Source organism: Rhipicephalus microplus, chromosome 3 (genome assembly GCF_043290135.1).
Source record: "Rhipicephalus microplus isolate Deutch F79 chromosome 3, USDA_Rmic, whole genome shotgun sequence".
Taxonomy (NCBI): domain Eukaryota; kingdom Metazoa; phylum Arthropoda; class Arachnida; order Ixodida; family Ixodidae; genus Rhipicephalus; species Rhipicephalus microplus.
This window is the reverse complement of record NC_134702.1, coordinates 9,666,079-9,691,999: the sequence shown is the minus strand read 5'-3', so window position 1 is coordinate 9,691,999 and position 25,921 is coordinate 9,666,079. Positions and strand designations below refer to the sequence as shown.

The window sequence follows — 25,921 nt, the reverse complement described above, 5'->3', positions numbered from 1 at the left end:
ACAATGAAATCAATGTTAAAGTTTTTAATAATGAGTACTGTTAAATTTTTATTACTTTTTTGGCAAGGAGTCCAGTAGGTTAAACAATTTGTACAAACATATGTATTCCCTTCACCAGACTCCAAAATGACTCCAGCGCTAACTGTTGGCCACGTCTGTAACATTATTTCTTTTTCAATTCCCCTGTGCTGTTTTAGGGAAGTAGGGCCGTGGTTACTAAGTCAGAATTTCACACAAGGTATCTATTCTCCAAGCACGAAAGCGAAATTCGTAGTTTGTTGGTGAATTGTAATAGGAAGAAAAAAGTGTACTTAACGACAAACATTGACATTGCAAATGCCCTTTTGTATACTCATGTCTAGCAGTGATGCAAGATCGCTATGTCACTCAAAATTAATGTCATTTACTGCAAATGACATTATATGTGGCATGTGATAGAGGTATTAACTAGGAGAATGCAAATATCTGAAATTTCAAATATTTTTCCATTAGTGTTTGCTTGATTGATATGTGGGGTTTAACGTCCCAAAACCACTATATGATTATGAGAGACGCCGTAGTGGAGGGCTCCGGAAATTTAGACCACCTGGGGTTCTTTAACGTGCACCCAAATCTGAGCACACGGGCCTACAACATTTCCGCCTCCATCGGAAATGCAGCCGCCGCAGCCGGGATTCGAACCCGCGCCCTGCGGGTCAGCAGCCGAGTACCTTAGCCACTAGACCACCGCGGCGGGGCCCATTAGTGTTTGCTATCCGATTCGATTTCTACCGGAATTTTACTATTTGTATTTCCCAAAGACAAACACAGTCAACGTCCAATTGGCAATGGCCCCTTCAGATTTTCAATATGTTTCACCCTATCACACTAATTGTGGCAAAGCTGCCTTTGAGGTTCTCCTACAGTTGCAAATATAAACTTCAAAAAAAGAAGAAAAAAAAAAAAACGCTGGTTTCAACATGGAAATTATAGATGTGGCAGAGGCCGGACTCGGTAGTTAATGTTGTTCGAGACCTGAAATTTTGGCAGGAAGTCCGAAAAATTGGATGCTGAAGATTTTTAGCATACAAAATTGCAGATGCTCTTATATACCGACGTTTACAAGGCAGAATCCGAACTCCGAATTCGAAGAGAGCACACCCTTGTCCACCACATCACTGGGCTTCTACAGAAGTTCAAGGAGTAGGAGAGGCTGACGAAATAGCATCTTTCCCTTTCACATGTAAAGTGTTGTTGGCAACATTTTGGTTGCATGAAATCAGGTACACAAAATGCAATTCAGCCTGTGCATTGCCTCATACTTAACAAAAAAACTTCAAGACAGCTATCCGCCAGCACTTCATTAACCTATCCAAAATAAGCGCATCCACGTTGCCATCTCATAATATCCTTAGGAATCCTCCCCAACTTTTTTTTTCTGCACTTCCGCTTATTAGAAAAATATTCTAGAATTATTCAAAAAATACTCAGAACAATTTGCATCACACTTCAATATATTTGAATTCACTTCGCACCCAAAATATTGCTATTCGCACAGCTCTAGTATTGACCCTTTGAGTGTCCTTGGCGTACATGCATGGCGGTGGTTTTCTGTCCCAGAGTGTTTTCTATACAAGTACATTTCTGACCCTCCACGTGAAGTTTCACACTGTAATGACAATGCAGCTCACTAAAACATGCTGCCACCTACTAGGACTAACAAAAACCATTGGAAATGATTGTGCTACCTTCTTGAAGAGATAAATAGACTGAAGTTTGGTGTCAGCACATCGCATGATCTGTGGCAATGCTGATGGGCTCAAACCCTTTTGAGGTTTTGATTTCGCTGCCTGATTGCAATGTTACAAAGATGCAATGTTAGAACCGAAAGATGATTTTTATTTTTCTCTGCGCTTCCTTGCAGGGGCAGTGGAAGTTGATTTCAATCTTTACTGGCACTGTTCATGGCTTGTTTATGATTGACACTCGGAAAGTATTCTTGTTTTCCTTGACTACCGTGTTTACTTTGTCCAAGGCAGCCACATGCATATAAGATTTTGTGTGTTTGCCAGCTCATCACGGTGCTCCATTAAAAGAAAGGATAGTACATGGGCTATGTGTGCAGATGGCGACAAGGCACTGTGCGTGGATCGCTGTTTGAAGGAATACCATGCTTGAAATACTATAGAATGTAATTCATTTGTAACACTGACAGCAAAGAACGGTTAGCAATTCTTGAAATGATTTTTTTTTGCAAATTTAGTCATTTGACCATCTGGGAAAGTATTTCTACAAAATAACTTCGACACTTAAAGGGGTTAACATTGAGGTTTGATGAATTTCATGGTGGTTGGTCGCACCACCTAAAATAACAGATAAGTGACCCAATGACTACCAAGTATTGTAACACCACGAATTATTATGGGTATGATGAGAATCAGACCAAGTGTGCATAACATGTGTGCATACACTCAAACCCTGATATAACGAAATGTTGGTTATAACGAAGTAAACTAAAATATTTTTGCAATAGATATAGTGTTATAAGTGAACCTTTATAACAAACTTATTTCGTGTAAGATGCAACTTTGTTATAATGAGGTTTGAGTGTACACCCTGACAAGGTTTATATTGAAGTACTTTGACTTAGCTCTGATCAAAATACAGCTGAGGAGGAAAATAGTATTGTAACTGTGCCCAAAAACAGTGTTTTTTCATTACTTTGCAGAATACAGTTGAACCGACTTATAACGGTACTAGTTGTAACAATCTATCGGTTACAAGAATGAGAACCTGCTGCTCCATAAACTTTTATAGTAACTGTTGGGGTTTAATATCCCAAAACCATCAAATGATGAGAGACGCCGTAGTGGAAGACTCCGGAAATTTCGACCACCTGGGGTGCTTCAACATGCACCTAAAGCACATAAGCCTCAAGCATTTCCACCTCCACCAAAATTGCGGCCGCCATGGCCAGGATTCAGTCTCGTGACCTATGGGTCAGCAGACTTAGCCACTAGACCACCACGGCTGGTTCACCAAAAGCTTTTGTATGCTTTATATGGGCTAATAACCCGCTCACATGCTACATTATCGATTATGTTCGCTTTGTTGGGTGTCTGTCCTGAAAGGTACTGGAAGGTTTAACCCCATTGTACCTGAGTGCTCGTTCAGATTCGCGGTATGCTTCACCGCATAATGTCGTGGCATTGCGGCAAGGCTGACTTTCAAAATCCGCTAAGGCGGGTAATGGCAGTGGCTTCTGTAAATGCACCTTCGGACATTCAGCTTGAGCAGAAAGTTGAGACTTGGAAGAACTTCAGGGAGTGAAACTTCAGACAGTGTTATACATTGGCTCCATGGGGTTTGTGGTGGTCACATAAAAGTGTCTGTACTTTCAAGCATGTCTGGAAAATCAGCTACTTTGTCATCCTTATTATTAATGCCTGTTGGCATATCCCATCTAATATTATAGTCTTCTCACAGCAGCATGTTATTTATTATTGCTTTTTCTTGTGTGCAAACCGTGTGTAGCAATTAAAAATGAAATTTTCATGGCACTTGAGTGCTGTTGTGTCGGTTCTACTGTATTATTTAAAAATTTCTTGACAGACGCACAACCCTCTGCAAAGTAGGCAATTGGACTTGGCCAACTTACAGCAGGAAAAATCTGTTTATTTAAAATGCGAAAATCCCACAGCAATTTAGCAAAGTAAAACGGAACTCTGCCGTGACAAAAATGAGTTGGCAGCCGTCTATGTAGTGTTGAATCGTTCACCATCGTTGAATCGTTCACCACCAATCGTTGTACCACTGAAATCATATGAGGTCAAGTAAAAGGCCCATATTGAGTGTCATCTGCATCATAGGCTAGACTGAATCAATACAAAAAGTTGACAAATCATTACCTGTGCTGCAAATGAACAAATCAGTAGCAATTAGTGCAATTAAAACACTGTTGAAAAAAAAAAGCATTATAGGCAATGGGCACCGCTATAGCCTAAAGGAGTGCTCGTTCAGTTGTGCAACTTCGTCTGCAGAACTGAGCACGCATGGAGAAACCATGTTGGTGGATACTAGCCTTTCTCCTATTAGATGTTGGAGTGTCAACTGCTGAACATGCAATGCAGAAATTTTGAAACGGGTAAAAATTGGACTGTTCCACACAGTTTCCTGCAGAAGTGATGCCACAATGGCTTGTGTGTTGGCTACCGCAAATCTTGCCTTCTTCGGCAAAGAAGGTTGCACACCATGCAACTGCGGACACGTCCTGAAGCTTGATGCGTGGTAGTTTCGGGAAGTCTATGTGCCTACTTTGCAAATACTTCCCAAATCGGCAAGCGCTGTTGGAAGGATCAAACTTTAAGATTGTGCGGCAACTTAGCGGCGATCTTTACTGCCGTGACTCGACTGCAGTGGCTTGACTCCCAGTCTCTCGGCTCCAGAGACGATCCAAGGGACCCGCAGGCCTGCAAGGTGAACCAACGCCACAGTGTATACTTGCATCGAATTATTGGGTTGAATTTAAATTACGGTAAACTCTCAATCACCAGAAATCTCAGCTTAAATGAAACCGCTGCTTAAATTAAACAAGTACTTTTCACAAGATTGGTTTCGTACTTGTATTCTGCACCCTTGCTCGTCCCTCAGTACATATGAAACTTCGGTTAAATGTAACATGTTTTCCTGTTCCCTTTAGGTTCCAATAAATGAGAGTCTACTGTACACATACACAACGACATGGAACAGTTTTTTTCTCTATATGATGTTTTCTCTATATGATGGGGGGGAGAGGGGGGCAGAAATGAACCATATTGAGATGGTCATGCATGATCATGCTTTCTGCACAGGTGCTAACAGTCAATCACAATAATTATATCTTTGCATCCTAATGAGCATTTTAACATCACAGTAGCATCTAGCTGAGAAGAAGAACCTCATAAGTTTGTCACATGCATATGCCGGTGCTGCCCAAGCAAACTTCAAGGGTCAGTACATAACAACACCTTCCGAAGACACATAGATGCACACTTCTTTGTTTTAACGCGATCGCATTAAAAAACTCATGTCGCAGAAAACCCGCCGCCGGCGTGGGCCCCGTTGGTTGTGAGCGAAAAATTGTCTGCGCCTGTGAATGAAAAATCAAGTTACAGAGATAGCTGCGGAAAGCCACTACTTGTCCAAGCGTGTGTGCGTAATCACACTGGAAAAGCCGCGCATTCAAAGAAAAAATAAGTGCTCAAGGTCACGAGGCGCGGTAGTTTCTTTGCTCTGCCACCCCTCCCTGCCTAACTTCCAGCGCTTTCGTCGGGACGAGAGAAGAGATAATGCAACTGCAGCATGCGACAAACCTTTGTAACTCCACTTGCACTTGACGGATTCTTAAAATTTTTGCGGCATTGAATTCATGAGGCAATAAGTTCTTCTAGTGAATTCATTCCATGGTTACTTAAAAAAGTGTTTCAGGGCCCCTTCAATGCATTTTGTTCGACAGGTGTCACGACAAAAGCAAGCCCATTCAGCGATAATAGCTCGCGCCGGTCCAATCTACTGTGTGCGTGTTTGTGTGCGTGCGTGTGTATGTAACAAAATATATTAATAAGTATGCACTTAGCGGTTGAAGGGTGCACTAGGGGCCGAATTTTGCTATCGCATTTAACTCTTACAGGCGAAGCTTAATTTCCCAATTTTTAACACACCGTCTTTAGCTGTATAATGAACGCATTTGTATCGCTATGTGGGCTTTTGAAATATGCAATGATATTTTTTCCCTTAAAGCGTTTCTGTGAGATAAGACAGAGAGGCAACCTTTTCTTTGCTCATAGTGCACTGAATTTCAATATTGCCAGAACCAGGACCTTGAAATCTGACAATGAATTTTTCAAAATGTGTGAAATTTTTAGGATATGTATTGTGAGTATATGTTCCCGAGTTAGTTGAATTGTATTTTCTATAATACTGTATTTACTCGCATAATAAACCCACTCGCATAAAGAACCCACCCCCACCTTTGATCCTTGAAAAAAAAAATTTTTTTTTTAAATGTATCTGTTCATTTTATTTCGGTATAATAGCCAGTGCCGTTAATAATCGAAACAACGTTAAATGAAGCCTTTATATGCCAAAATAAGAACGCAATGAAAGCCAAAGATATGCAATCATGCTAAACATTTGCGAGCAGTGAGAGCGCTGATGATGTCAATTAAAATTTGAAACTCGTGCCTTGTAAGGCAAAGCACTATCTGTCGAAAGCAGAAGAAACTTATTTGCTGATAGTGCCATGCAATGAAACACGCTGCGTGCTCACCATCTCGGACCTATGCAAAGCGCAACTGCACCCACCACGCCGACAAGACGTTGTGCACCCGCAACGTTGAATACAACGTTTGTGCACTGCCATTCGATGCTGCGTTTTCGTTGTCGGGTTCGTCGTTGTGAACTTAGTTGGGACATCTGCTGTGCAGGGCGTGTTCGGTCGGTACGCAAGCTACACGGCTGGTTACTAACAGCATACGCTGGAGCATTGGAACCAAGCGGCTGGACGACACTTCGGCGTCGATCCATGCACTTTCATTATGGGACGAAACAAAAGAAGCTGCGGGCTACAAAAAAAAAAATTTGTCGCGCATTTCACGGGTCAGAACAAGCAAAGTCCCCACTCGAAATTTTCGCTATTATGACTCCCGTGACTTTATTCCCCTGCGTAATGAACCCTCCCCTAAAGTGGCATAAACTTTTCTGGAAAAAAAAAGGGGGGGGGGGGGGATTTATTACGCGAGTAAATACGGTAACCAATATTTACCTGTGTATACTATATATTTTTCTCACGTATAATTTGTACTCTCCTTACATAATGCCCTTCGACGGCTCTGTAAGGTACTGTAAATAAATAAGTAAATAAATATCTAGATAGTAGTTAGGCTTGCATAAATAGTGTACCGGTACTTTAAAACTTTCCAACATAAACAACTGTTCTTAAAGGACCCATAAACTACTCATAGGTTGAAATTTAGTTGTGATTTTATATTTGCACCCGAGTCTGCAAGCAAATGTGTACCTGTGAGAAATTTTGGGAATGGTGCTATAGTAATAGAGTTAAATGTGCTTATTTACACAAAAAGCTCCCTTCCTAGTTCCACTTTTCCCTTTGCTATCCTCACAGTGTGAGGATTTAACAGCAGAGTTCGCAATGTGTTGTGTCATATGGAAGCTATGCCAGGATTGGCCAAAAAAAATTTAGCAGCCATAAAGACACAGCATCTGGTAATGTAACAGCAGGGTATTGTAGGTTGCCCCAGCTAAAGTTACATTAACAGACTAGCTAAAGAAAATTAATTAATTGAAACTTTTTGTTAAAACATTTGAGATTCTGCTCCGAGATTTGGAATCTGCAGAAAAAACTGAATAAGTGTATTAAATTTCACTCTGTTCACCCAGCTATTAAAATAACACTTTTCAAGGCCCACGTCTCCCCTTACATCATCGGCATAAGTGTTGCTGTCATGCTCCGTATAAAGTCCAAATTGTTAACATCGCCTCATGCATTGTATGTTTTATGCGGTAGTAAAAGTGCGCAAGTGTTGGAGAGAAGCATGGCTGAAGCAGAAATGAAAAGAGCCTGTCATCTGCGTTGCATGAAGGGCACAGGCAATGACATCACCTTGCATGCGAGGCCTGGCATCGATGGCTTGTCAAGCAGACCAGTACTGCCTCGTATGCATGGTGAGCACTCATAGCATTGTGTTCAGAAAATAAACAGCAAGAAAACTGCGGCTGCATTTGCTTTACCAGCGTTTTGCTGAGTTACGTGAAATCGAATCCAGGAGCGTTAGCTGCTAGCCTTACTAAGTCTAACACTCTTTATTGCTGATACACTCAAACCTTGATATAATGAATCTGGATATAACTAAATACCGGCTATAACATAGTAAATTAAAAATAGTCTTGCAATAGATATAGTGTTAGAAATATCCCTTTATAACAAATTTTCATATATAGTAAACTTACTTTCGTATGAGGTACAACTTTGTTATAATGATGTCTGAATGTATTGCATAGACTGCTTTGCCCTTGTGGTGAAACTGCTTTTGCATTCATGAAAAAAAATTACACGCATTAACGACAAAGAACCTCTGAGCCAAAAGGGGCATGCCCCTTCAGAGTGTGCTACTGACCGTGACAGTGGCATGCCAAGTCGCAGCAAAGATGGGGCAGGCAGACGCCAGCAGTTTCCTCCCCGAGGGCGCTCGGGCCCCAAGGCTTGCAGGGCGTCAAGAAGCTGTCGACGTGGCACGGGCGCGCCTTCCCACTTGGACTGGAACTGACGAACCAGCTCCCCCTGGCTGCAGCAGGCACGTCCGTGCACCAGTCGGCCCAGCAGCTGCAGGGCTACATGTGGACAGACACTTTGAGAAACTGCTTCGAAGACCATACAGTTCACTACCAAGGGAACTGCTGCATTAAATGTTTTTGAGAGCTGCAGATATATCACTACAGAAGTAAAGTCACAAATTGGGCTAGTTGGCACACACTCACCACGATCAGCGCACAAAAAGAACAAAAAACACAAGAAAGTGCTTGTGTCGTGCATTTTCTTGTGTTTTTTTTTTGTCCTTTTTGTGCGCTAATCATGATGGGATATCAGTTCAGACTGCAAGATCTATCTGTTTATTTGTTAATTATTTTTGCATAATGCAGCCTGTTGGGGGCTATTTCAGGAGTGTAGATTAGAGCACTGCACGGGCCCTGGCCAGCCCCAGGCCCATGAGCGCGGGGCTTGGGCCTGAGTTCAGCTCGCATTAGGCCCGGGTCTCATTCGTGCTCGTATAATGCCGTATGTATGCTGTTTGGCTCTGTTGTTCGAACTAATTGTTCAACTTACTTTATCGATTAAGAAGCTGGTGCCTTCTGAAATGAAGCCTACTGAAGCAATAGAATATGCCTGAACCACGTGGACTAACCTTACACACAAGCATTAGCTTTGTTGAAAGTTGGATTCTCTACCTTTCACCTTTTCTTTCCCCACTTTTTCCTTTTTGCCAAACATTCCTTTCTCTTCCATTGCCGCTGCTGTGAGCCTGCTGCTGCCTGCAACCGCCCCCGCGAGCTATAGACAGCCAGACTGCACTTCCATGTTTGCACCTAGGCCTTCCAGCCAGTAGCGACTGGGCAGCCCACTCTTGCGCTTTTGGTCCCCTGCGGGGGATCACGCTCTGGACACCCGACACACTCCGTTTAAAGAAGAGCGCTAAAAAAGTCACCGGCTTATTCACTTGAGCGCCAGTGATGCTACTGGTTGAGGCTGCTTTGGAGCAGCATTTGGAGCAGGCAAAAATGTGATTTTGAGTAGCAAAACTGGCTTTCGGAGCAGATATTGCTAGAATCAATTTTAAGACGCGAACTGAGTTTATGAAAAAATCAGTAAAGAGGGGTCGTGTCAAGCTGACATTTCGACAAGTTCACCTGTCGAAACGTCGGCTCGACACAGTCCCTGTTTACGGATTTTTCATCACAAGCTTCTATCTTTCCCTCCCTACCATTATTTTGATATTGTGTTTATGATACGCAAATGAAAAAATCACAATGTGCAGCACGCTATTCAAGCATAATAGAAGTATAAAAGAAAAGAGAAATATATGACCCACAAATAACCTGACCGTAATTAGTAGACAAAGCCAATAATGAAATTTAAAACCTAGCACCTCATTATAATAATACTGAAGATTAGTTGACCGTCAATTTTTGGGCGCAAAAATTTTCAGATATGCTAACTAGGCTTGTACGAATATTCTAATGCTTCGAATATTCGATCAAATAGTTGAGTATTTGAATTCGCTACGATTAGAATTTAAATTATCGAAGTATTCGCAATGAACTAATAAGTGTATATTAATCCGCATGTCACCGCCTGTAAAGGTGGTTTCAATGCAATGTACGAGTGCTAAGCCGTGAAAGCATCTATTCATGGAAAATTCGGGAAATTCACGGGGCCGTGAAAATGTGGATTGATTCTGTATTCATTCCACTTCTGGCGTGGCAACTCCGCAACACTGGTTCCTACTTTTTTAGAACAAAAAGACATTGGCACAGGACTTCTTTCAAAATTTAAAAATGTTGTACAGATAAGTTAGGTCATGACAAATTGCTCCTTTTCTTTAAAAGAGCACTGACATCAAATTTATTCATGCAAAGATTTTTGCGTCAGCAAGCAGCTATAGACCTCGTAGCAACTATTCGCGACCTCAAACGCAACTGAGGGATGAACTGAGGGATCTCTTTTGTTGATTTATATTACTGGCATCTAGTATTATTCAAAAACGGCCGGCAATCCTGCCATTTTTAGCGCTGAGAGCACCAGCAGTGGCGCTACCTCACAGTCACCTCCAGATGACGCCACAGCTGACTACTTCTCAACAAAAAAGAGTGACGTCAGGCTCAGCTGCTCCACAAACATTTCGTTTGCTAGGCGGACACATTCAGTCATGCCTAATCACGTGCATTGCTGTCGTCGCCATACAAAGTGTCGACTCGGGTTCAATACGATAGTCTAGATCTTGGAATCCCCGCGATTTGCGACGTCGCAAATTATTTTTGCTTCGATCGACCTTTTCCAGAAGTGATTTCGAAATGGGCGCCGTTCAAGCAGCACTGCAGAGGTGCCCGAGAATGCACGCTTCAGCCATGTTCGCTCGTGTGTCTCAGTTAGCTATTTCGGTGAGCATTCACGTATACGCAGAGGGGTCAATTCGATATATCTATCGCAAATGAGCATCAGCGGAGAAATAGAATACGTTTCCTGCTTGTCCGGTTTTTTTTTTTTTGCTCCTCCAGATGGCCCCACCTATCCAGCCTCTCGCAGTTAACACGGTATTACCACTTTTACGTGGATGCAAGTCTACAGATGAACTATAATTCAATGATACCTGCGTGTTACATGTTAGCGATAATATCTGACTACTCGCTCTTCCACTTTTGATAGCTTGTGGTCGTGTTGATCTGTAACACATACGCGATATGAAAAAACACCCTCACTGCGCTTTTTCCGTGCTTCGAACCCCGACACGCTCACCGACAAGCACACGTTTAATCATGCTCTTTTTTTTCGCCATTCTTTTAAAGGTGCTTTCTATTTTGTTAATTTCACGATATCATTCAAACCGGTGCGATGAAGATCAGACGCGTTGAGCCACGGCCGGGCTGCAATTGCGCGCGCTAGCCCGGCCGTGGACAAGCGAGTGCGTTTTTGCACTTCGGCGCCAGTCGGCGCCACGATAAAAACACTCGGATCGTACACGTCATTGCTACTAGGGCATCGTCACTCAGGATGGTATTTGTGGAATGTATCACACCGAACACGTAGCACTAGTGCCGATGTCGCAGGGCAGTCTATTTTTCGTTTTTTTTCTCCTTAGATTTTCTACGCTGTTTGGCATCGAATTAAAATAAATTCCACGTGACGGATGCCATTAAAATTTGGCCAAGAAGACCTGTACATACCAAGCGGTCGAATGATGGGCACATGCCGATCTTGAAATTTGATGTCAGTGCTCCTTTAAAATGATACAAAACATGCGAGTTTGATTAAAAATTATTCTACCAAAATCACTATTCGCTTTAAGCCTAAAATACGCTATTCGTACAAGCCTGACAAACGAACCCTTCCTTGTGAAGCATTTCAGTGTCCAATTGTCAGTTCTAGTTTGACGAGTTAAAAAGGCGAAAGATTGTTGCGACTGGCTGAGGAAGGACCTGAGCGATATTTGACCAGTTAAAATGCTGGTGTGAATAGTGAATTTCTGGTTCGAAGCGAATCGGAAGTGGATAGCGATGAACATGCAATATAACAACTAGCTAAAATAGCCGTACTTGAAGTTATGGCTAGGCCTAACAGCGTCGATGTGCGAGACAAATTTGAACTTTGTGGGCAAGTACATTGCGCTGATGCAGACGCAAAAGCGAAGACACCTAAAGGTGCTTTGTCGCAAGCAATGAATCGCATCATCTGCTGGGTTTTCAGAAATGTGGATGGGCATTTTATACATGAACAGGTTTTAGTACTCTCAGTGGCGTTACATTTTTGAACCTCCTGCATGAGCCGGCCAGCGCCGAACAAACACGTTTTGATTAAAAGCTACCGAGTGCCATACCCCGAAGTCTCATTACATGAACATGACGCAAAAGGTCATGTGTTAGGCTGACACTGCAGGCTTCAAGAACGCCAGACCTGCATAGAACGCACAGCTCAGTCAGCTCGAAGAGCGGCCTTTCAGAGCCTCTTATAAATTATCTTTGGGTAACTGCTACATGCATACTTGCTGGGTACTGTTGTGTCCGGCGCCAAGGCTGACAAGGGAGCGGCATTCTTTTGATCCTCAAACAAGTTGCCGAATGGCTGGCAGCCTATGTCCGCCATGTATTGTCTTAGCCGGAGGGTGAGGCTTCGTGGCGTAAACAGTCTCACGAGACAAGTGCAGCATCTTCCTTGGAAGGGACAGCGACGGCAGCCGCAAGTCGCACCGCTAATTGAGGGAACAGTTCGGCAGACCCTTTAAGCTACTGCGACCATAGAGTTTCCTAATATACACTAAAGGGAACCCTGGAGCTAGTGTCTATGGGAGCTGCAACGCACAGCACTTCAGCGAGCATGGGAATGATGGGTAGTACACACATTTGTCTAATCTTCGTACTTCTGGCCTGCTTTTGGCTGCGTGTGTGTTCGTGTGGCTTGGAGCTGTTTTCTCACGAAACAGAAATCAGCAAATGTGCAGCGGTTGCGCTTCACTACCTTATCCTTTTAGACTTACATTTTGAAATTGGGTCACAAAGTTAAAAGGGTTGAATCTTTCTTTCAGAACAAAACCGAAACACAGCAATAAACAAAGCCGCAGGTAGTATTCGTCGCACACAAGTACGAATACTAGGCAAATGTGTGTACTACCCATCATTCCCATGGTCTCTGAACGATTGCAGCGACAGAGTCCCCTCTAGGTAATTTTAGGAAACTCTATGACTGCGGCGGCCCTTTTTATGTATGCTGTCGTGAGCTTGTGACCCCTCGCCCAGCGGCACACACACGACGAGGAAGAGCTACGTTGGTGCCACATTAGAGTGCAATGATCACGCTTCAATATTCGAGATTCACGACGGGCCGTGCATGCTTGTCACCCTCATCGGTTATGTGTGATCCGTGATTGAACAGTGCAATATGCACCCGTTCCCCGATCTAGGGATCTGGGGTAAACGTACCCTTTATAATGAGCCACCTGGCTCAGTCGAGGAGAGATCAGAGTGCCACGTTCGAGAGAGTGTGATGTAGAGGACCCCGCCATGTAAGAGAGAGCTCATCATGTACATAATAATAATAAACCCTCTTTACTAAGTTCAACCTCCTCCTGCCTCAATATCTTCATCCTGGATCTACGGTGCCCGCAAACCTCAGTTGCAACAGTACCAATTATGCAATTATTAATCATAATTTCTGGGTAGTAGGGGGGCATTCACTATGCTATCCTTCGTCACTCTTTAGATAAACGTGGTATCCGCTAAACAATTGCAAGGAATTTTGTGCCAATTGTTCATGCAGAGGCTGACGACGATGAGGAATTATGCCTGAAGTGGGTATGTGCCACAGTTAATAGCTGAACAAGAACAATATTTTGCAATGGGTTGGAGCATCGGATGACCCACTCGTTACGCTATTCGCATTGTGGGATGACTGGTTGTTCTTTCGCTGTTTTAAAACTCTTTATAAGTCGTATTAACGCAATTGCTTTGCTGACATCAAGCCTGCCTAAGGCAAGTTGGCGAACAAGTCCCAAGCATCCGCATGGCTCAGTGGTAGAATACTGGGCAGGGAGGCAGTGAACCCGGGTTCAAACCTCGCTGTGTCCTTGGTTTTTTTTATTTACCGAGTTGTGTTTTCTTTCGCGCGATGATGGTTACGGGCGGCGGCGGACAACTGCGCGTGACCTGTTTTTTATCTCATAACAGCTTTCGCTGTAAAACGGGTTGGCTTGCCGAAGTTGCATGCTCCCTTTAGCCAATGACATCTTACAGCGACTGCTCAAAACACCAGTGGAAATGGCCAGCTGTTTTACACACTGGCTCCTTAAAATGCAATACCGAGCATGCTTCATGCCAACTTTCTGTTGTTACATTTATTTTCTGAACGTTCAAATATTTCGAATTGCAAATTTTGGTACACGTTGAATCAAACAACACTATAACAAAATTATCTAAAAGTTTGTATATTCGCACTCTCCTACTTTTCAGAATTCCCTGCAGGAATGTCCCACCTCATTGTAAGCTCCCCCTTGTACTTGGAGAAAGGAATAAATGAAACAAAGGACATGCAGGGACTGGTGGTGAATGGAAAAAAAAAATTTTCCCCCTTTATTCTGTGTTCAAGGCTAACGAACTTGTCTGCACATGCGTGGTAACTATTTTGCAAAAAGTCCATTCTAAATTCTACTCTGTCCAGATTTCTAGCAAATCAGAGCAAACTTTGCACCCAGCACTTACCATCATCTGGAACATTCTCCTCTTGCCAGCTGGGACGTAATGGACCCGGCTTCAACCGAACGGCTGCAAAGCGTGCTAGAAGTCCAACATCCGGCCCAGTGACCACCAATGGTTGCAGCCTTGGCCCTTTAGGACCACTCTCACGCAGCTCATCCTGGAGCTCCAGTTGCCGAACCTGAAGTGCTGCAGCGGAGGGGCCGCCACCTTCTTCTTCGTCTTCAGACAGGTAGCCATGGGGCACAAATACTTCATTGTCAACTTCGTAATCATCAGGCTCGCTCTCTGGCTCGCTGCCTGACAAGCTCTCGCCGGGCTCCTCGTCCCACTCGGCCTCACTATCCACCTCGTAGTCCAGTGTCTGTTCCGATAGCACACAGACTTCACAAATGAGAAAAAGCCTCCTTGGCCAAATGGACACAGCGCAACACTCTGGCAGCAAAACACAAGAGCATAACCCACACCCAAAAAAAATTCTAACACTGCTTAAAGCTGTCAATTCAAGGAAAGTTGTGCCCTAAGAGCAAACTTTTCTTCATTAAAATAAAAATATAGCATAAATAACAAACTGTGGGCCACCGCATCTGTGACAAACTTGCAGCAGCAGCAGGCTTACAGAGAGAACAAGCAGTTTTTCCAATATTCTACCAGGAAAACTGCATTCAAGGAGAGTGAGGTACCTCAACATTCCCCTTTCACTGTGGAAATTTTTCTTTTTAACAGTAAGTCTCCCTTTTTTTTATATTATATATGGAGAGACTCAACACAGAAAGCTATCAGCAATATGGTGGAATATACACTTTCTTTTTTTGAACATTTCGTTCTCAGCCCTTGGAGAATAGGGGTAAGCCACACAGTGAAAAACCCTTGTACGTATTGTCACGGGGTCGTGACGTGGACCAAGGGAGCAGACTGCAGGTCGAATAATAAACTTTATTTGGGCCGAACTTGTGGCCACGTAAAAGGAAAGTCAGATTACGGCAAGACACTGGCACTGATAGCAGCGAGTAGAGCCTCGGCCATCGATCAACTGACAAGCGGCGGAGCGTGTCGGCATATCTACACTTGCCATCGAATATTCTAGCATTATCGCTAGTGGCGACGTAGGTTCCAGAATAATCTGTAATGCTCACGAACTGGGCCTAATCTTATAAAAAATGATCCACTGCAGTCCCGAAGCTTCTCGAACAGTGTAGGTGCAGTTTGTGCTGAGAATTACTGACAGTGAAACAATACGATAACAAAACTTGAGGAGGGAATGTGGCAATATTGCCAATATTCAAAGTAAGCGACAACTGAGCTACGAACTACTATTTCTATCTGTACAGTATAATCACACTCAGATGTTTTTCATAGGATCAGGAAAAAAAAAAAAACTGCAGTTGCAAGGCAATGCACAATGCAAACATGCGATTGAAATTGGGAAAAAGAGTGCTCCTAAATAGTAAACCAACACGTACGCAGCACAATTAGACAAGAGCTTATTCATGACATCAGTGATTAAAGCAGTCTTTCATGGAAGCTTGGCATTTCTTTCGTGCCTCTACCAGAACCAAATCCTTTTTTGAGCCTGCCAATGACCTTGTGACAGTCTGCATCAACAAACTCAGTGACGTACATAATTACCATACCCAGCACCCAGATTACAACCTATCAGGTTCTGTTAATTCTTTGGTTAGACTGGATGCCAGAAACCTTATAGACGAGAGAAGGCATAAGGGAGGGAAGCGTAGGCAAGGTTCTACAATTTTCAGGACATTAAACCCGACATATCAATGAAGGTTATACGATAGAAGTTGGATATTGGTTAGAAGCAACTATTTTTTCAGCTAAGTAAACCATTTTGCAAGTTTATCTCACTTCTGCCAGCTATAGCTACGGACTTAATTAAACTGGCAATGGAAGGGTATACAATATAAATGTAAACAATCCAAAGTGAAGCTAAACAGCAACATTAAAAATGCCACTGGGACAACTACCAAACAAGAAGTGAGAAAATTGTACTGCGCTTTCAAACATTTGCACACTGAACAAAATATGCAATACCTCCCCATAGCCTAGTGATGCGAGTATACCACAGACCTCAACAATATTTATTTTTGTTGTTTGCCTGCATTTAATAATTTGTGATATACCAACACTGTTAAATGCACTAGAATGACCTCAAAAGTATAGCAGAAAAAGCAAGAAGAGAGAGAGAGTACCTATGAACATTGATGAAACGCTAATGAAGGCTCCACATTATGTTTCAGCAATGCATTAAGGTCAGTGAAGCAGGGTGTGAAAGAAAACGAAGAATCTGAAGGACAGTTAACCTTTTCTATCACAGGAACCTGCATTGAAGGAACGTGATGTAACAGAATATTTTCGATTGCTGCACTTGATCATCAGTGATGTCACTTAGATCACGGTGACCATTGAAGAAACGGAACAAAAAGGAGGGAGCATTATGTCACACGATTGAAGCCCACCGTGTCAGCCCAGCATGTGATCAAACGTCAGTGTGCGCAGTAGGTTTTAGCCCTCTCAGTGGCGTTCCATTTTTGAATCTCCTGTGCGAGCCGACAAGCGCCTAACAAGCATGTTTCAATTAAAAGCTGCCGGGCACCATACCCCGAAGTTTTAGCAAGTCTACTTGCTTGCATAATCTTGACGCAAAAGGTCACGTGTTAGGCCGACACTGCTGGCTTCAGAACAGGTTGGCTCGCTGAAGCTGGCTGCGTGACGTCACACTTCCTCCTTTCTTATTCTTTTCTCATAGACTGAGAGCAAAACTGAATGCCAAAATATTGTGATGTTCTGGTCATGTTCTGGCTGCAACATTCTTTGCCATGTGGTCACCTAACAAAGTTCCTTGTCATGGGGCATACAACTTCTGTGGCATTAAAAAGGCCCTGCAACAAATAACCAAGTATTTGTCAAATGGCTTCACAAAATGAGCTCATTGCCTCACGAATTCACTGCCGCAAAGGGATTTAGAATCTGGCAAGCACAAGCAGAGTTACAAGGATTTGTTGCATGCCTCACGCACATTCTCTCTCCTTTCGTAACAGCAAGTATGTTGGAATCCTTGCAGGGAAGGGGATAAAAAGCAGGCTAGAAGCGTCCCTTTGTTAGTATGGATCATGATCTTGAGCACTTTTCTTTTCGGGAACACTTTCTTACCAGGCTAAAAAAGTGCTGCAGGGCCTTTTAAATGAAAACTCATTTATAAAAATCTATCATACAAAAAAATTATTTATGAATCCCCTGTATTCTTTCTAGGTTTCTCGACACAAGAATATCAAAAGCAAGAGAATACCACTGGTTCTATATACGGGTAGAAGAGAAACTTTATTGAGCTGCTCGAAGTTGCATAGCCACGAGCAGACTGCCTCTGTGGAGGCAAGGTCTTTAAGGAGGAGGGCCATTACGCAAGGTTAAACATGTACGCTTTTGTGTGGCTCATATGTGTGTGGCTTTCCTAGTTCCAGAAATCACATAAGTGCTTCTACGAACCCAGTGGGGCTGCAGCTGCATGAGAAAATTCTTTAAAACTCACCTGGTCTTTTGCCCAAGGATTGCGGCCCGACACCGTGCGACTTCGTCGACGCCACGTTCCCCAGTAGGCAGGCCGCACATTTTCACAGAATTGGAGCAACTTGGCTCGAGGTGCTGACCGAGGTTCACGAACATACCGATGCCACCGTTCTCCTCTAGGGTTTAGACGGACTTCTGCATCGCACTGGAAGCACAACAAGTCACAGCGTATTAATGCTATATTGATCACAAATCTGTCGAGTTCTGGATTTAAAATATTATTTTAAAATATTTTACTTGCAATTTTAAACCAGGGGTTTTAAGCTCGCCTCTGCTAGCACGCCTCAAATGGAAAATTGCATTTCACAAGGGCCGGAACAGTGAAGGTTGTCAAAGTGGGGGGAAGGGAGCAGGTGTGAACAAAATGTGACCCAATGCTGCCATTTCAAATAACGCATTTCACATGTCTAGTATATGCACCATTTCTGAAAGGGATCAAGCGTCAAGATTTGAATAGCATATCGATACTGATTTCCAGAATGAGTCAAATCCGGACGCCAATTGCAAAATACGCAGATCTTGTTCTGCGGTTATGTTCTGACACATAGTGACGGCGTGAGATGCCTCACGAGGAAAGCTGCTTCAGGCCATTCCAGTCTAGTAGTTTACCCGAACAAAATGTTGTTAATTGCAGCAGGCGAACAAGTGACATAAAAACCATTCAACAATGTCAGAAAATTGGTTGTGAACCTGCAGGCCACAAGCATAGCGTCTGCAGGCCATATGTTTGAAGCCCCTGGTATAAACTATGAAGAGCAAGTAGCGCCAGATTCAACAAAAGAACAGTTAAATCAGCCAAGTGAATATTCACTGTAATTTTGTATGGGGAAATCAGCAATGCTGTATTACAGCATAGTAAAAAAAAACCTAAGGGCAATCTTCTTTTAATTTTATAAATGCTGGACAGATGGCTTTGTGGAACACTACTGGTTTATGTGGTGTCATTATGTACCATAACAGTGGAAGGAAGGGAAATAGGAGGAAAAGAACGGCAGAGAGGTTAACCAGCCTATAGGCAGCCAGTTTGCTACCCTGCACATGGGAGGGGAATGGGGGAGATTAAGATAAGAGAGGAGGGAGGGAAGAGAGATGAACACAGCGCATTAGGCAGCACATGTGTACACACTAAGTCATAGCCCAGTCTTACTACAACAGTGGGTAAATAACCTGCACTATAAGATTCTACAGCTGTGGTCATCAGTGAGGACCAATGTGGTATACTGAAGGCTCACCTGTGACTGCAAAAAGCGGTCCATCAGCAAGTGGTCGAAACGCTGTCTAACATCAGCCGGTACAGCTGGCGCCAGGGTCATGCCAGCTTTCAGCTCGAATGGCCTAAAGGTCCCCTGCAGAACATGCATCATCCAATTACTGGCAAGGCAGTTTCTCATCCAGTATTAAAAGGCTATCTGTGTTGTCAGAAATGAACCAAGAAAATCTTTAAACTACCGTGAAATGCAAAGCAAGTGGCCCTCCGATGGTGAAGAATAATCCGTACAGATTTGGGGGAAGGGTGCTTGCGTGGTCCCGAACCGGTCGTTGGCGCTTATTTCTGATCCCCCTAAAAAGGGAGGGGGCGCTAGCTTGGGTGGGGGCACTTGCTCAGCATTTCACGATATGCTCACGAAACTATAAACTTTCATGCTAGTGCCAAGAAATAATAAGATAACTGACTTTGGCAAAAGCTGGAAAATTTTTAAGTGAAACAAGTTCAACACAATGCGTTGGAGGGCTAGTTGGTGTAAATGGGCCTTTTTCATGGGCGCCATCTGGGCACTGGAAGCGCTTCAACGACGCCACCCCAAAACATTTTTAGTGGCTCGTGGCCTCTGAAACCTGTCGGCGCACCATCTCGGAAGCAATGGGTGCAAAGGAACGCACAAGCTCCCACACTGTAGCGTTGACCAGAAAGCCACCAAATTTGCTTTTGGCTCTCGCCACTAAGGGCGCTGTACCTGTCGTGAAAAATATCAATTCACACTGCTTTTTTAGCACGAAAACAAAACCACAAGAATCATGTTCGTCTTTTTGTGGCGTCATTTCGCACTACGTACAACGTGCATGATACAGCTGCGTGAAAAGGTCTAATAAATATCATCTGCCCTGGCAAGAAAAAATCGGTGAATGTAAATTCCCAGAATATGTTTTTTTCTTTAGAAAAGTAAGTGTGAAAGAGCATAATTAGCGTAAACACATGGGTTTATTTGCTTTGTTGGGTTGAGAATGGCCAGTTAAATGTAGACTGACGACAGTGCCCTCCAGACAGTATAAATTTTGTTCATTGTGCTAAATAAACGCAGAAAGCCGCATTCACGTGCTTCAAATTAACAGTGGTGTCATGACTTCTCACGCGTCTGCATTTAACACCTGGTCTCTTCAACATGAACATCTTCCAACTAGCTCAGCCTTCGCTTTCACCTTTGTCACACGGGCCCTTTTGAAAGGCCATCCAGTCGATGACCATCAAAATGCCACAACTCTATGGACTCGACCGAGTTAATGCGCTGTTACACTGCAGTGTCAAAAGGTCATTAAAGGGCTCAGATTTTTCTCTCGAAAATTGTGTGGTGCTGCAGATATTTATCAAACTCACCTCATCTAGAGCTAAATAATATAAATTCACGACTCAAATGTGTCTTCTGATGTTTAAATATTTTAATAAAATATTCTTTCTTAGTTATGCGTGCGTATGTGGTTTTTAGGCTGTTGAGCAGCGAAACTGTAAAGAGTGATACATGACAAAATGGCACAACGAAGACAATCACATTGCTGTTGCCGAGAATTACGTGCAGTTTGCACATTTACAGTGACAAAAATGCTCTATAAAACAATTCACAACACCCGCCTATACTGCATTTAGGGCATACTGGTTATAGTCCCTTTTTCTAATTGTGTGTTTGAGCACACTGTGGAGGTGAAGGCACGTTGGCGCCGTTTCCACTTCGGTCCCTCAATGGCAACCAAAACTTGAATAGAGTTGGGGGATTCTCCATCAACTCGATAGAATAGACTTGACTGCCTTTGAAACATCCTGTGTAACAGCCTACACTTCACCATTGAGTCAACAGACTATCGGTTGGATGGCTTTCCAAATGCCCATGTGACATTAATATTATTCTGAAATTAAAGACAGTTCCAAGTTTTCTCTTCAGGTGCTGCTCTCACTTGTCCAGGGTTTGGCTGGTCAGGGCGTGGCTGCTTGCATACTGGTTCCTGGTCAGCAGCAGCCTTGCGTTTCTGGGCGCTTCCCGCAAGTGCTTGGAATGGCAGCCGTGCTGCACAGAACAAAATGTTTGGTGCTTTTGTCAATAAAGGCAACTGCCAAAGCACAGCGTACTCGGAAGCATAGTTTCTCATATATACACTAGAGGGAACTCTGGCTCTCGTGTCTATAGGAGCTGCAACACTCGGCGCTACAGGGAGCATGGAATGATGGGTAGTACACAGATTTGTGTAATTTTCCTACTTTCGGTTCTGATTGGCTTCAGGCGGCTTGAAGTTCCCTTGTCCCAAAAGAGAGGTCAGCAAATGTTCAGCAGTTGCACTTCACTACTTTAACGTTTTAGACTCAACATTTTACACGAAGCTCACGAAGTTTCTGACTGTCTATTCTTTCATTCGAAACAAACAAAAACACAGCAATAAACAAATCCACAAGTGCGTTCATGGCCCACAAGCACGAAGACTAGGCAAATCCTGTACTACCCATTATTCCCATGTTTGCTAAACAATCGCAGTGGTAGAGTCCTTTCTTGTTAATTTTAGTAAACTCTATGCTCAGAAGTACTATGATTTCTCACAGCACACTTCTTTCGAAGGCAATGTGAGAAAACATATGAATGAAAGCGAGTGCAGGAATCGTGCTGACCGAAAGTAATACAAATCAATATGGACAGACATAATTAGATATGTGAAAATTAATTACTGTCAAAGCACATGAATGAATAGCCAAGAACATGAATGAAAGTGTAGGCAAGCTACTCTGAGTATGATCGTGTATGGGTGCCAATAAATGTGAATGGAGCAGGCTATAAAAATGTGTGCCTGCTGGCATGTATAGATAGATGGCCATTAGTAGGAAGGTGAATGTGTGCACATGAGTGTGAGCAGATACCTATGAAGATGACATGGCACTTTTTGACACAAAAACTGTATGCAGCAAAAGGGCCCTGGCCAGATAAAGATGTTGAGGATTACAACAAATATATGTACTCAGCTGTACAAAAGCCCAAAATAATTAGCTTCAAGAATGAATACAACAGATACCTACTAAAGCTATGACAATGACTGCAGTAAGATGCTCTTGGAGCTACATACAGAGAGACGATGGGTTAAAAGTAGAAGAGGTGCGAGCTCATATGTAGAACCATTGCCTGACGTACTAATTTTACTTGGTTGATTGGTTGGCAATACATGATTGTCATGATGCAGGAAATAAAAGGCAAAGTTAAGGCAACTTGAATATGTAACAGAACGTTATGCCTATGGATTATTTTACCTAAGACGTGCGGGCGCGGCCATCCTGGCCTGTTAAGACGACGTTTTATTGTTTACAATCACTGTGATGTGAATTAATAAGGCCACGAAACATTGTAGGCACCAACTCAACCATTTTCATGTGTATGCGTGTAGTTAATGATGCAGAACAAAGGTTAACAGCCCGACATGGTACTGAAACCCCAACATAAAATGGTCTATATGCTAAGAAAAACTGCTTTTCTCTTTGAGTGTCTGCTTCGTTTAGGGCAATTAAGAGCTTGACGCACTTATCTCAGGTAGGAGGGTCACCACTGATGTGATGTGTGCAATGAATTCGCGCCGTTTAGTTCAAGTTGTTGTAATGGGTTGAGAATTTGCAATGTGTGCTTTGATTTCGCGGATCTTCCTAAATGTTCTGGTGAGCAACAAGCACTGCGAGTAACTCCCTTTTCCACGCACGAAGAGTTTCGGGTCTACAGGATGGACAGCTATGGAGGAGAAGCTAACTTTTCTAGTTATGGACGCGACCAGAAGCGTAGCCAGGGTCCGTGCCCCTTCCGAAATGTTTTTTCGCCATGGCATAGAGAGCAAGAAATGATTACTTCAAGGGGGTGCTTTCCCCGAAATCAAGGAGGTGCCCCCCCCCTCCCCCACAAAAAAAAAAAAAAAATTCTGGCTACGCGCCTGGATGCGGCGATATTGCTGGAAAGCATGTTAAATTTTAATGTCCGAGTGAATAAAGAGCCTGCAAAGGTATTGGCGAGTACGAGTGAGTACGTGATCATTATGCTGACAAATAGAAACTAATGAAATAAGAGCAAATCATCCCAAATGCGGTTGTGCCACCTAGCCAACATTTGCTACATGATTCTCAGCATACGAGTTTATAAAACATAGAAAACTTAATTGGTGTATAATGTGTGATGAGTACCCTAGGACACGCGCGCTGTAGTTGCACTTTTCCCACATCCGACAGCACCTGCACTTGCGTCCACTCAATGTCCGGACGTGAAGGCGTACTGGCAGCTGGCCGCTTCTACAATATTCATTTACCATAAACATTACTGCTAGATAGTGGCTAACAACTTACGGCTCATGCGGCAATGACAGCCGCAGTAATTAATAATACTTAATAAGTAGCGCCAGCGCTGTGTTTATATTTTTAACGTAAATTGAAGTGTCGTGAAGCAAGGGACTCACACTGCTTCATTTTCTTGGTAGGTGTGCCAGGCATCGCGTCAGAAACAGGATCGGCCTCACCAATGAACACTGCACCAACGCTGAACTACGCGGCACAACACCGAAGTACTGCATCTACGTTAAGACACACATCGTTGAAGCTTGGCAGCGTTCTTGCGCGCACGTCAGGACAGCAAAAGAAGAGATGCTAAGTTGAATTATCCTAAATGTTTCTCCTAAGGCTTTTAGTATCAAAGGCTTCTTTGATATCACAATAACGCACAACAGGGTACACACGCGATTATTCCCGCGGGAACTTCATTTGGCGGGAATGCTGGTGAAATAAAAAAAGTGAAGCATTGCTACGTGACACGCGATTGGCTAAAGATGTAGACACTACTTTCATCCAAAAAATTTAGTTTTGTAATAAAGTTTACTTTTTAAAGTTGACTATAGAATAAAAGTTATGACAATTAAGTATAAATGCGACTTCAAAAGCACTACAACTAGAAATAAATTTCAATAAATTTTGATTATTTTTGACACGCATTTGCAGGCTTACCTATTACAAGTAATTTTATGTGCAACTTGACAATTGTTTTGAAATAGTTGTTGTTTTTGACTATTCTAAATAAAAAAAATCTGCTAACAAGGTTACAAAAATGGCCTCCGAGACACAACAGTACCCACTTGTTTAAGCTCAGAGGCTACGTTGAGCAGTATTTTCCTCAACTAGATGGCTCTAGTTTAGCGCAGTTTAGACCGACATGTGGAAAATGGGCACGACTAAGAAGTCGGCACTAGAGATCTATCGAACTTTTGAGCAGAAAATTGCCAAGGAAAGGAAAGGACTTATGATAATTCTTGGGGTAGTTCTCTACTGTTTGAGGCGAGGACGGGAGTATTGCGAACCGAGACAAATCGAGCGAGAGATACGATGGGGTACACACGGACCACGGTATGCAGCGCATGTGGAGAGGAGGAGGAAACTGCCGAACACTTGATAATGTTCTGTAAAGGGCTTCACCCTATAGTTCAGGATGATGGCGCAGAGTTTTTCAAAGCACTGGAGTTTAGGGACAGGGAGGGCAAACTAGACATTAAGCGGGTAGAAATAACTAGAAGGAGGTTATCTGATTGGTTGCTAAAAGCAAGGCACGAGTGAAAATAAATTTTTGTGTGCAAAGTACCAGTACTTAACTTCACTATTAAGATAAAAAGATAAATCTAGTTTTTGTTCACCAAGTATTACGACTAGGTAACGTTAGTCGCCGCCCGATCCAAGGGGTGCAGCCAGAACAATCCATCCATTCATCCATCCTTCATTCGGAAAGGCACTTTTATTTGCTTTTATTTGAGTGTAAACGCAGGCGACGTGAGAAGGCAAGAGAAAGATTTAGCGGGATGACGAGAAGGGCCTGAAAAACGGCTGTGGCCAGAAGACCAGAGGTACCCAAAGAATATTATGTAAATTACTCCCATATAATTTACATGACAAATCACAGTTAATGAAAAAAACAACAACATTACAATAATATCACATTTAAAGGAGAACTCCGGTGCATTTTCAACCATATTGAGATAACGCTGTTTTCTAATAGTATTGACAGCCTTGAATAAGCTAGGATGGTTCATTTCGCGCTGACCAGTGCCTCCTCTATTTTTTTCAGTGCCCGGGCGAAGGAGCGGATTTCAATAGAAAGCGGCTGTCGGTGCTAGTGCGGCGCTTCGCCGCCAGGCGACGCAACTGAAGTAGAGATGCCGTCGCGTCGTCTCTCGCGCAAACGAAAGCCGCGGCTGCATTCGAAGCTGCTATACGGCTCGGTTTTCGGCTGTAATCGCATTGTTTAAGGTGTAATGGAAACTTGTAAATGAGAATCGCGAAGCACTTGTTGTTCTGGGCACTGAGCTAATTTCGAAGGCTTGAGTCGTTCGCAACTACTTGATCGAGGCGCTCGCGCGTCGTCTGCTAGCTAGGCCGATACCAGAAAGCTCATGCAAGTAATCCGCAGAAGATTGTTTTGTCAGCGTAGTGTTCGCTAGACTGCGAGTTGCCTTTTTGACTAACTGAAAGTCGATTTTTGAGAGAAGCCTTTGCCAGTATATAATATTAAAAGCTTGGGTGCCTAATGTTCTCCGATGCTTGCTACTCTCTAACGGCGTAGCACATATGTGTAAGCCTGGAGTT

General features: G+C 43.2%; 1 protein-coding gene across 1 annotated transcript; it reads right to left on the bottom strand.

Annotated features, from left to right (window-relative positions):
- Window positions 1-4,347: 4,347 nt before the first annotated feature.
- On the bottom strand, window positions 4,348-24,074 carry LOC119182901 (chromatin assembly factor 1 subunit A-A). Its single transcript, XM_037433504.2, has 7 exons — window positions 23,755-24,074; window positions 21,241-21,350; window positions 19,308-19,421; window positions 18,038-18,220; window positions 14,500-14,857; window positions 8,154-8,367; window positions 4,348-4,448 (listed from the first exon to the last, which is right to left on the bottom strand). Exons 1-7 carry the CDS (start codon window positions 23,786-23,788, stop codon window positions 4,373-4,375), a joined length of 1,089 nt encoding a protein of 362 aa, XP_037289401.1. The 5' UTR covers window positions 23,789-24,074; the 3' UTR covers window positions 4,348-4,372.
- Between the last annotated feature and the right edge of the window lie 1,847 nt (window positions 24,075-25,921).

Excerpts from the sequence above, each read along its gene's own strand:
- LOC119182901 (XM_037433504.2), bottom strand. The coding sequence starts at position 23,788 with ATGCCTGGCACACCTACCAAGAAAATGAAGCAGT. Across the intron at positions 21,351-23,754 it reads TACCAAGAAAATGAAGCAGT|CACGGCTGCCATTCCAAGCA; the intron begins GTGAGTCCCTTG and ends TGTTCTGTGCAG. Across the intron at positions 14,858-18,037 it reads ATCCTTGGGCAAAAGACCAG|ACACTGGACTACGAGGTGGA; the intron begins GTGAGTTTTAAA and ends CTATCGGAACAG.